At 46.7% G+C, this 12,880-nt stretch overlaps 1 protein-coding gene across 1 annotated transcript; it reads right to left on the reverse strand.

Annotated features, from left to right (window-relative positions):
- Window positions 1–5,263: 5,263 nt before the first annotated feature.
- Window positions 5,264–6,430, reverse strand: LOC149337534 (uncharacterized). The gene has a single exon (XM_089554445.1). The coding sequence runs from the start codon at window positions 6,428–6,430 to the stop codon at window positions 5,264–5,266; it is 1,167 nt and encodes a 388-aa protein (XP_089410571.1).
- Window positions 6,431–12,880: the final 6,450 nt, after the last annotated feature.

The following is a 12,880-nucleotide window of genomic DNA, read 5'->3' on the forward strand; positions in this document are numbered from 1 at the left end:
CCCCCCGTCGACCCTACTTCCAACTCCTTGCCGGAGTCTTCCTTCGCAGTCCCCGCCCCCGAGGTGGTGGTGTTGCCTTGATCTTGTTGGTCGCCTTTGCTGACGGCGCCTTGAGTGTCCTCGGCGGCTACAGCCTTGTCGCCCGTTGGAGACTGCACGGTCACATTCCCAGCCCCTCTGGAAGCCTCTTCAGCGTATTCGTCATCCATAACGAGCTCGGTCACATCGTTCTTTTTCGGCTGACCGGTGATGGTTGCGTAGGTTTTAACGCAGTCCGTATCGTTGTGACCAAAGCGCCGGCATCGGGAACAGCGCGGGACTTTGTAATCACGCCGTATATGGCCCTTACTGTTGCAGCGCAAACACAAGGGTGCCCGGTTCGGTACCACAACCAAGGCCAGCTCACCGCCGACATGCACCTGATGGGGCAGGTCTTCCACACTGACACCGGCCTTCAACTTCAGGGCGACGAGGCGCGTCGTCGACGACCTGTCGGTAATGCCGTAGATACGCCACTTCTCCCTGGTCACTTTAGTTACCTTGCCATAATTTGCCAGCGCAGCCCGCACATCATCGTCGCTGACTCCATGAAGGAGCCAGTGAAGCTTGAGCCTGACGTCTTGGTTGTTCGGGTTTATAAATGAACCTTAAAGGTGAAAACTGAACGTATACCTATCACTAGTGTATGTTTTGTAAATACTGCTCTGGTCGAATTGTGTTTTGAAGTATGCTGTTTGTTTTTCCGCCGAAAGCCTGTGTTTTGTAAGGATGTCTTATGTATTGTGTAAAAAATATTGAATGTGTGTTCTATCATGTAATGCTCTTTCTTGGTTTTTGTAGCCTGTGGTGCCGCCTGTCATCCGGGTGGCGTGGCCTCGTCAGGCAACATATGCCTTTTGCCACGTCACCCTGGACAACCTTTTCGTTGTCTTAAATAAATTCTGAATGATTGAATGAATGAATAAATGAATGAATGAATGAATGAATGAATGAATGAATGAATGAATGAATGAATGAATGAATGAATGAATGAATGAATATAACCAGACACCGCCGCTCCTTCACCAGCATGTCGCCTTTAGCGAGCATGCTCTTCACCTCTTCCGCTGTCTTGAAAGTTACCGCCCATACATGGTTCATTTGGTACGCCCCCAGAACGATAACATCTGGTAGTGCTCCCAGATTAGCAAGGGCGTCTCTGGAATATTCGACGCGGAAAGGCCGCGCTCTCACATCGCCGTGCAAAAAAACTGTGTTGAAAACAATCTGACCTGATGGCAGTTGCGGGAGTATCACTTGATAATCATGGTCAGCAGTGTCCAAAATCCTGTTACCGCGGCCCGACTGGGCCGCTGAACCCGCTCCGACGGAGCCCATCGAGACACGTCCGTTCGCTTCTGCGTCCGGAAGTAAAATGATCGAACCCCGATCTCCCGCGTGACAGGCGGGGATACTGGCCACTATACTAACGAGGAGACAAAACACAGGCGCACCGTCGCTTAGTTAAAGACACAGAAGGCCAAAGGGAGAAAAAAAGCAGACGAAGCTCCCTGTCGGGGAATCGAACCCCGGTCTCCCGCGTGACAGGCGAGGATACTGGCCACTATACTAACGAGGATTTTTTTTCTTCATTTCCTGAATTGTTCATCCAAACACCAAACAAGATCACAGAAAGGAAGGACAAGCTTTCATATCACAATCATAATATTCTTCAGCCGTCCTTCGGCTGGATTTATGCGATTAAAAGTCTCCGAGATTTATCAGCACTTCCACGCGTTCCAGCCATTCAGGCACACATTTCTGCACTTTTTGCTCATTTACATAGCTTCTAATACTTTCCCTAAAGAACTGTCGTGCTGAACGAGCATCAATGTCACCATTCTCAACAGACATTCTGCTTTTCCATATGCTATGCAAGGCAAATAACATGATAAGATCGAAAGGTGTGCCATCATCACTCTCTACTGGGAGGAACCTGATGCCATGTGGATTCAGGGGGAGTTCTTTTTTGAGTGTCCGCTGGAGAACATCCCAAAGAAAAATGGCGTCCCAGCACTCCAGAAACACATGCTCGATGGTTTCGTCCTTTCGGCATATGATGCAGTGCACCCCCCAAGGCACAAAAAGTCCTTTCTGGTCCATCCACTTTTTGACCGTTAGCGTACTAGTGTGGAGCTTAAAAAAGAACGTCTTAGCCCCTGCCGGCACCGGCATCCTCTTCACTCTTTTCAAAACATTTTTCCATTTTTGGAAAGAAAACATCGTCCTATACAATGGCTCAGGAAGCACAACATCACAGAAATCTTTGTACAGCTTTTTCCGACTGACACCACACAAATATTCTAACGAAAAACGGACAGTCAAAAATCTGCAAGCCAAAACAACTTCCTTTAGGAAGCCATAAATGCCTCCTGGTATGTAGTCAGTCGAGACAACGAGATTCGGTAGAGCTCGTCCCAAGCGCAACTGACAGACGGCACGGAGAAACGGGTCCTTTGTTTCTCTGAGAAACATAAAACGATGGACGATTTGGCGCAGAAAAATGTGAGCAAGCCCAAGGCCTCCTGAACTGACTCGCCGAAAAAGGTTTGTCCTTCTTGTCCTCTCCCAAGAGGACCCCCACACATAAACAGCGAACACACGGTGCAACTTCTGAGCATTGACTCTCGAGCAGTGTAGTACTTGCAGTACGTACCAAATTTTCCTGATTAAAAATAAGTTGCAAGTAGTTGCTCTAGAAAATATTGACCAGTTCCACCCTTTCCATTTCCCCACTTTCTCCTGAAGTTCAGTCGATTGACTTCTCCAGTATGGGTCACTGTCTCGGTAGAATCCAAGTGGAGGTCCGAGGTAACTGACGGGGGTCGTCACAAAGCTAATACTGGCGAAAGTACCGAGGGTCACAGACCAGTCGCCATGCCAGAAACCCAAGCACTTTGCCCAGTTAACTGAGCTCCCGCTTGCAGCACAAAAATCTCTTGCAGTTTTTACAACTTGTGTGATGCTGTTGTAATCAGTACAAAAAACCGCGACATCATCTGCATAAGCAAGCACTTTCACTACTGCTTGCTGTAGTTTGAAACCTCGTATTTGCTCGTGATTTATGATGCTCAGACAAAAGCATTCTAAAAACAAACAAAATAGGAGGGGAGAGAGGGCGCAGCCCTGGCGTACTGAGCGCTGTACTTCAATTCTCTCCCCCACGGACATGTTTACTATTAGCCTGGTTGTGCAGGCCTCGTAAGCCATGGCCACTCCCTCTTTAATAACGCTCCCGACATTAGCATGGTCCAGTATACAGAGAAGAACATCATGGGGCACTTTATCGAATGCCTTCTCAAAATCAATCTGGAGCATTGCTACTCCATCTCCTGCAGCATCGCAACATTCTAGAATACTACGGGCGACGTGAATGTTGTTGAAAATAGATCTGCTTTTAATTCCACATGTTTGCTGGTCTCCCACAATATCTTTTATCACGGTTTGTAGTCTTTTAGCTAGTACTTTCATCAAAATCTTATAATCAACATTGGTGAGACTTATTGGTCGGTATGATTTGACACTACGTAACTTATTTATGTCATCTGTCTTTGGAATTAAAACTGTATGGGATGAAGCAAAGGATGGAGGCAGCGTTTTCAGATCATACGCTTCGTTAAAGACCGCTTGGAGAACTGGTGACAGCAGTCCTTTACACACTTTGTAAAAGGCTGCGCTAATCCCGTCTGGCCCCGGCGACTTCCCGGGATTTAGGTTTTCGATTGCACTATTCACTTCTTGCAGCGTAATAGGCTGCTCCAACAATTCTTTGGTCGTCTCATCGAGCCGCGGCAGTAAGGGCATATACTCTGCTTTGAAGCGCTCAACGTCAACTGTACTTCGAGAGAACAGCTCTGCATAATATTAAAAAAAAGCCCGTTCTATTTCCTTCGAGTCGCTCGTGACACGCCCTTTCCATTCCACTTCTGCAATGTGATTTCTACGAGCGTGCCACTTTTCTGTGCTTAACGCTCTTTTTGTAGGCGCTTCTCCCCTTATCAGGTGTTCAGTTCTCGCTCTGACAAGTGCACCACGATATCGCTCCGCATCTAACATCTCAAGATTGTGTTTGAGCGCTCGAATATCTGTGATGAACAAACCCGGTCTCTTGCACTCTTCTTGCATTAGGCGTTGCAGGTTTGCGCGCAATGCATTTTCTTCAGCTCGTTTTTCTCTTGCCACTGCGCTTCCTCGTTCCACTGCCATTAGTTTAAATTCTTGTTTAAAACCCTCCCACTTCGCTGCAAGTTTTGTTACCCTATCCTGATTCATATTCGCAACAAGTCTTTCTACATCAGTCATGAAGCCGTCATCCTCCAATAATTTCGAGTTTAGTTTCCACATTTGCCAGTTGAATTTCTTTCCATTGCTTTCCTTATTACCGATCGTGAACGTGACCAAACAGTGATCACTAAATGACACTGGGCGTACCTGATACTCCAGACACAAAGGTACAAAGTCAAGGGATACATATGCCCTATCAAAGCGAGCATGACTAGATGCCTGGAAATGTGTGAACTGAACAGTGCGTCCAGCTCCCAAGCATTCGGCCACGTCTTCCAGACCACACTCATTTATCAGATCAGCAAGAACAGTTGTGCTAGCATCACTGAACGATCGGCTACTTGTTTTGTCATCCGCTGAAAGCACACAGTTGAAATCTCCAATCATAACAACAAGCCTCTGGCAGTTGCAACATTGGCGAAGGCTTTCAAAAAACTCGCGTCTATCATTCATATTATTTGGCGCGTACACACAGATTACACGCCATTCCCAAGATCCAAACGATACATCGCAAACCACAAGACGACCCGACCCACATGTCATGACGGACTGAATCACGGCATCAAGACACTGGCGCACAAAGAGAACACATCCTGCTGACGCTCCGACAGCGTGGCTAACAACAGCATTGTACCTCGTTGTAAACTGACTAACCATTCTCCCGGCTTCCTCCTCACCATCAACTTTTGTTTCCTGTAGAGCGACTATGTCTAACTCCTGCTCGCTAAACAAACGAAACAACTGATTTTGTTTCCTTTTCGCAGCCAGCCCTCGAACATTAATAGTCGCGAATCGAACTGCTCTTTCGAGCCGTATCATCGCTTAGGGGAGAAAACCCGGGAGCCTGGTCGTACCTTTAGCCGAGGGAGTGGCTTGGCACCACGCCGTCACAGCCGCCTCAGGACTGAGAAGGGGGTGGCGCCCCCGCCACCCGGTTCTCTCAGAGCACGTTCGGCCGAGGACGAAAGGGCGACCGCCGCGTCGGAAAAGCCGCTTTTGTGGGTGGTTCCTCGTCGGCCACTGTCTCGGGAGCCTCAGTTCCGTCCGCACTGTCCTCATGAGCACGCTTTGATGCAGCACCGCTGCTCGCTGCCTCGACGTCCTCCATGGCTGCTACCTCAGAGGCTGCCAACGTGTTGAGGGTGTCACCTGCGCCTGCAGCTGCGTCGCTGATTCTGGGCCCGCTTGACGTAGCCACACAAGCCACAGGAACTTGTGGCTCCTTGCCAATTTCTACGGTGGCTTTAGTCTCAGGTGAAGGGTTCAGAGGCGTAAGAGACCCTTTTACTGCAGCCTTGTCGCTTTTCTGGCCAGCTGCTTCTTCGGCATCCGCCTCATCCATGAGGAGCTCCGAAATGTCACTCGTCGCAGGCCCGGTTACATTCGCGTACGTCTTGACGCACTGCGTCTCGTCGTGACCGTACCTGCGGCAGAGAGCGCAACGCGGCACCTGGCAATCCTTACGGATGTGCCCAGTGGTCTTGCAGCGGAGGCAGAGCGGCACCCTGCCAGGCACGACGAGAAGAGCAAGCTCACCTGCTACCTTTAGCTGATGAGGGATATCGTCAAGCTTTACACCGGCCTTAAGATTCAGGGACACGGTGCGTGTGGTCGAGCTCTTTTCACTTACGCCCGGTGCACGCCACCTTTCTCTGGTGATGTTCGTCACTTTCCCGAACGGCAACAGCGGTGCACGTATATCTTCATCTTCCACGCCATAAAGCAACCAGTGCATCTTCAAACGGACAGCCTGGTTATTCGGGTCGACGATTAGGCACCGGCGATCCTTTACCTTCGCCTCGTTGAAGGCCAGTAGCTTCCGTGTCGTCTCCGTGTCCTTCAACGTCACCGCCCAAACGTGATTCATTTGGTACGCCCCCAGCGCAACCACATCTTGGAGGACACCAAGCAGCACCAAAGCGTCCCTGAAATCTTCGACTCGGTACGGCCGAGCCCTCACATCACCATCCATGAAAACAGTATTCAGCGCGATACGCCCGGTTGGCAAACTTGGTAGAATAACCTGATACTCGTCGGCCGAGGCATCAAAAAACCTGTTCCCGCGGCCCGGCTGGGCCGCTGATACCGCTCGTGACGAGCCAGACATCCCGCGACCGTATCGCTCGAAAGCCGGAAGTGGAATGTATACTAACGAGGAGACAGAAACAGAAGCGCACCGTTGCTTAGTTAAAGACACAGAAGGCCAAAGGGAGAAAAAAAGAAGATGAAGCTCCCCGTCGGGGAATCGAACCCCGGTCTCCCGCGTGACATGCGGGGATACAGGCTACTATATTAAGGAATTTTTGGTGGCCTTGAAAAACACAAAATAACAAAACATAAAATCTTTTCAGCTGCAGTTCACCCGCTGCATAGGAAGTGGAAACTTTTCAAATGAATAAAAATCATTAAACTTTCCTACTATTCAATTTAAATCAGTACAGAAACGTAGCACCCGGTTTATAGTGTCTAACTTTTCCCGCACTGCTCGATTAACTGCAATGAATAGTACTTTGAACCTTTCAAGTGTTTAACTTCGTAGAAAACTCGCGAATGCTAACTTTTCACAAAAATTTACTACCCCAAACACCAGTTAAAATGGGATGTTCTGTCTGTGCTGTCTTTCATATCACCTCGCACAGACCATCGCCGCAACATTCGCATTGCATACTGCCGGGCAATGCGCACTTTAATTCATTTACACCGAAAACGGCCAGCGATTAGAAATACCTGCCCACGTTGGCTCTCGATATTTCTGACACGTGGTTATTTAAAATAGCCGCTGAAAACATGATGTTTGGCTAATGTGCCTTGTTACCTAATCCGATCTCTCTCGTGAAAGCTTATACGGTTTTGTTTCCTAAATTACATCTTGTTTTTGTTTTGCTGCGTTATGACTAATTTTATTCTATTTATTCCACTACCGTTTGTAATGCCCCCAGGGGCCTTGAAGAATTTGTAATAAATAAATAAGCACAGAAACCCACTCTGCTGGGTCAGGCTGCACTCTGAAACCTTCGTGTATAAGCTGCACTCTCAATGAAATTTTCACATGCTCAGCAAATGTTGGAATATGCATGTCGCATCTACATTCTTGTTTTCCACAGACTGTGGAGGCTGCGAAGCATAATCAAATCACAGGGCACCTCGTCGTTTTGTACTGGGAGGAATTGGCTTCCGTAATGGTGTAAGGGAAGATCTTTCTTAAGGCCGGGATACATGCGGCGTTTTTTCCGACGACATTCGCGCGGCAGAAAACGTCGCGGCGGCGCGACGCCCGGCTGGAGATACATGGAGCGTTGGAGCGGCGGCGCGCCGCCGCGTATCCCGTATCCCTCGACGCGAAAGCAAATGTGATCAACAAGTGGCAAACACCACTGTGCAAGGAGGACTGTGAGAACAGTGATGCTGACCATTGTCTTAAAATCAGGAAAGTTTCACTTCGATACCATTGTACGAATTTTAGCACGCGCGCTTAAGTATCTATAAAGATTTGCGTGCTCGAATGCATGCCGTCGCGTACCTTTGGACGCCCGCTCAGCCGCGGACGCCAGCGGCTGCAGTTTTCTTCGACAGATTCGCTTCAGGGAGGGAGCGCAGGCATTCCGATCCAAGATTCGGCCGTGTTCTCCAAAAAAAGCGACATTTCAAGTCTGATGAAGCGTTTATTTTCACGACAATAACATTTCCGTGCCAAAAACACGGCGCAGCTCGACGGCCATGGCGGCCATGTTGGCAGCGGCAGGCAGCGGACCGGAAGAGCGGGCTGTCTGCGCTGCCATTGGCTCGCTTCAGCCGCCGCTTCCGGTCTCACTGGACGCCGCGCGTCAAAATCTAGCCGGTCCTGATCGGCGGCGGCGGGCGTTTTTCTCGACGCCGGGCGTCAAATCTGCGCCGTCGGGCGAAAATCGACGACGCGCCGCGGTAAAAACGGTCCATGTATTCCGGCCTTTAATCGTTCTTTGGAGGACATCCAAAAGAGACATTGATTCCCAGCACTCTAAGAAAGTATTCTCCATCATCTCATGTTTTTTACATAACAAACGATCTGCGGTCTATGACACGCATATTCATTTATCGTTTAGCAATGCTTTAAAGGGAACGTATTGGTATGGATTTTGAAAAGGAAAGTTTTTACTCCTGACCTAACGGGCATCATCTTAACTCGCTTTAGAACACCTTGCTCAGGGCATCCACAGTGAGGTGACCGGTACAAAAGAACCGGCAGCATCATTCAACCAGATCTTTGGATAGTTTTTTTCTTCGTGACATTGCACAGGTAATCTGGACAAAAACGTACTTCCAGCATCTTGCACTACAGAACAACCTCGCGCAGGAGGCTAATCGCAGCCCCAGTCTTGTTTTCGCATAACACTATTCTTCCAGGCAGCAGCTTCTGCAAGCGCACTTGTATAACCGTTCTTAGAAAGACGTCACTTCGATCATGGGAGAACATAGATCGTGAAACAACTTGACGCAAAAACAAGTGTGCCAGCCCAAGCCCTCCGCTTTTGACAGAAACAAATTTGTTCGGCTGGTTTTCGCCCATGCCGATGTGCAAACAAAAACAGCAAAAACACGGTGCGTGTTTTCAATGGCTGCCCGCGATGCGCATATAACATTCATAAGGTACCACAGCTTTGAAATCAGAAGAAAAACATTGCAAATAGAAGCACTCGAAAACACTGACAGCTACCTTCCTTGCCACTCGCTCGCTTTCTCTTTTGCTCTGGAAATTTCTTCTATCCAATGCTTTATTTTTTATTCAAAGGCTATCTGTCTTTGTTAATGTAAAGATCAATTTTGTATACGTCAGATATCGTCGTGCGCTGGATGTGCTTCAACATTTTGTGTTTAGTTCTCGTTGCTGCATTGATTTTATTTATTTTCCCTACGCGTTGATGATTAGAGGTCTCATTACGGTATCTCCTTTGAAACATCTTGCTGTATAACACTTAACCGTATGCTGTAAAGTATTATCAAATATAATAAACGTTCGACTTTAAAACAGTTAAGCACGGGACGTGGTCCGAATTCCTCTTGTTTTTTTTTTTTTGGGGGGGGGGGGGGGTCGAAAAACTAGATATTCTTTAAAGTAGGAATTAGGACGAGATGATAAGCACTGGGCATTAAGCAATAATAAGTTGTTTTGCTCTGTTGAGGTAAATATATGGTAGGAGGTGAATTTTTTCTGCGAAAACACAAAGAAACAGCGTGCGTCATATTTTTTGCAGTGATTTTTTGGTTATCTGTCATAGTTTACCAAGCACAATTAAGGCGGACGTGAGATGTGTTGTTAATGGCCAAGAACCACATAAAAATAACCGATGACAAGGCAAACACAATAATGACATACACAGGAGATGTGATGCAAAAAAAGAAAGTTCAACAGAGCGATGCGTCGCATTAGTGCCGCCCCCGGGCAGATTAAAGATCGGCGTTTCAAGATCGGCGGCAGCTCGTTAAATGATTGAAGCAAGTGCATCAAATCTCCATACAACTCTCTCATTAACGCTTTATCGTTGAATGCTTTCTTAAACGCCGGCTTTCCCTGCGCTTGCGTCAAGCTTGTGTAAGGTGCCCTTTCGGGCTCATTAGCTAAGCAGCGCTGCCACCAATCAGCCATTACAATCGCCAAAGCAGTCGTGCGGACAGCTGCTCTCTTGCTCTCTTGCCTTGTCATCGGTTATTTTTATGTGGTTCTTGGCCATTAACAACACATCTCACGTCCGCCTTAATTGTGCTTCGTAAACTATGACAGATAACCAAACAATCACCGCAAAAAATATGATGCACGCTCTTTCTTTGCGCTTTCGTTGAAAAAATTCACCTCCTACCATATATTTACCACTTACCATTATTGCTAAATGCTTTGTGTTAGTCTTACAAACCAGTATTTTTGCATCTTATTTCTTTTGCTGTTTTTATCTGTGTTTATCTCTTGTTTATTGATTTTTTCCGAGTCAGTTGTGTCTCGCTTATTTTTCCTCAAACGCAATTGTTTTGTTAGTTGCTGCCAATATATGCAATCAAACAAACCTTGAAACCTTGTACGGGGGCGCAGGCGCGCAATCAAGCTCCAGTGAGAGCTTTTTGTCTGCGCCCCTAACATCTGAATGATGTAAATAAAGATTTGATTGATTGATTGATTGATTGATTGATTGATTGATTGATTGATTGATTGATTGAACTATATCGAACTTTCTTGGCATTGTTGCAAGTGTGACTTACGCAAGGTTATTCTTTGTTTTCCTGCATTTGTCTTTTTGATTATAGACGGGAAGACAACCCCGAATATTTTAAGAATCTCAGCAGCGCTTTCACCGCTTTCCTTTGTGAGGATGGTGGTGGTGTAACACTTTTTGTTAACACAGCCTTTATGTTAGGCGTTCAATAGGTCCTGGGCCAAGGTGTCGAGAGCGCGTTGCAGGTTCAGGTTCCGGGAGGCAAGCCAGATGGGTCACGGTGAGGTTGTGTCCAAGGCCCCAGAACGTTGGACTCTGTTAGAGGACGCGAGTCCAAGCGGTTCAGAGTAGCAGTCAAGAAACCGCGCTCTCGCTCAAAACGAGGGCAGTCACAGAGGAGGTGCCCGATCGTTTCATCCTACATTACAAATATCGCAGAAAGTAGACTGGTAAAAAATGTAAAATGCGCAATTTGTAGCGCTCCGTACAGAGGTTTCAAACAGAGCCGAAGCAAAGTGTCAATCATGCAAGATAAAAAAAATAGATCGTGGCCAATTTCTTCACGGGTAGTAATCTCTAGGTTTTTTTTTCGCCATATTCTGACCGCTGTTAATATAAGATCGATCAATTTTACCTGCCATTTCTTGTTGAGACATATCTTCGCTGTTTACTAATATTTCCAGTCATCTCACGTGAATGGAACCGCCTTTCCGCACAAGTTGTTCGCATTGAAAATTATGAGCAGTTCCACGTAGCACCGGCTAACATTGTATATTCAGGTGTTATTTAACATTCATGTAACCAACTGTATTTCTCTCTCTGTTTTTGTGTATTTACCATCCCCCTCCGTAGTGCCACTGGACCTCAGTAATAATGTAAATAAATAAATAAATTTCTTCTGCACTTTCGCAGTTTTTGCTTTTGGCTCTTAAAGTGGTTAATTATATGCCACATTTTTCTCTCGTCTCCGCTGACGGTAAAAGTCTTGCTGTGATAAATAACGATTTTCCTTTCTTTATGTTCGACTTGAATTTGTACTTAATTTTCTTCCACTCCGTAAGCAAAGCGGGATTATGGCTTTGCACGAAAGCATGATGTATTTTATCTGTTCCTTTAATTATTTCGCATAATTCTTTGTTTACATAAGTTTTTCGCATTTCTCTCTCTTTAGCATTACTTTCCAGCCAATAAGTAGGGTATGGCGATAGCGAAGAAATACGCTAACCGAAAGTGGTAGCCGCAGAAAGCACCTACCAGCGCAATGTAGTGGCGTATCGCTTAACCGCTGCAACACTGCGCCAGGGGGGGGGGGGGGGGCGAAGAGAACTCCCAGGGGTCTATGAATATAAAGTAGAGAATGACTTTCTGCATATACAGGAATTAACCCATTAACCTATCTCGTCACACCCTTAAGGCGGGCCTTTAAGCTTAAAGGTGCACTGAAGAGGAATCTTAACTAGTCTCTTTGCCGCGAGAACTCGATCTACACGTTCCGAGCATTCTTAGACACTTCGACTTATTGCCCTGTGTGGCCGATTTCCCTAATTAAGTCGAATTGACGTACGGCTCCCGCCTTTATTTTTTGAATTCTCCCCGTACGGTGGGCGGAGTCGACCAACGCTTGGAGTGTCTTTCAGCCAGCTCCGCGGAGGCTTTGCTTTGGCTTTATTTTGTTTTTTAGGTTTCCGTCAATAAATAGTTTCATTCGCAGATAACAAAGCCGCAAAATAAGCCCGCAGAAATCAAAATACGCGCGGTCTATTTGCTTCTACGGATTACTATGTATTACTCCGCCGATGGCAGAGCGGCAAGCCGCCACGCGGCTTGCCGCGTGGCGGCTTGCCGCTCATACTCTTGCAATCATACTCTCATTTACAACTGTGAAAAGTGTATTCGTAGTTGCTTTGGCGATTTGAAGGTTACTTGTTTGAGTTTATTTAGCAAGACTGGTAGGTTGTGTTTTAATGATTGCAGTTTGTACTGAGTGCGAAAAAATGGAACGAACCAGGGTTGGGAAATTCGAGTTAAAGAATTAGCTCTAGGCTGCAGCAGCGCTAGAGAAAGAAGGGAACTTTGAGTGTCATGTTGAGAAAAATAGAAAACATGCAACAAGCGATGTTCATAGTGATGGTCAAAGCTAACAATATTATATTCTGCAAATAAATGTCTTGTTGTAGACTGACGGTCAATGTTAGCTATGTTACGAATGTACCTTTTTTGAAGAACTATTATTTTGTCAGTATTTGCTCTTGTCGTGCTTGCCCACGCTAAACTACAGTAGCTCATGTGCGGGGCAAATAATGCATTATATAGTTGAAGTTTAACCTTTTGGGCAAGAAAGCACGACATCGAGATACGGCTCCAGTCACTGAAGA

This window comes from Amblyomma mixtum, chromosome 7, assembly GCF_055824585.1.
Source record: "Amblyomma mixtum isolate Tamu chromosome 7, ASM5582458v1, whole genome shotgun sequence".
NCBI lineage: Eukaryota > Metazoa > Arthropoda > Arachnida > Ixodida > Ixodidae > Amblyomma > Amblyomma mixtum.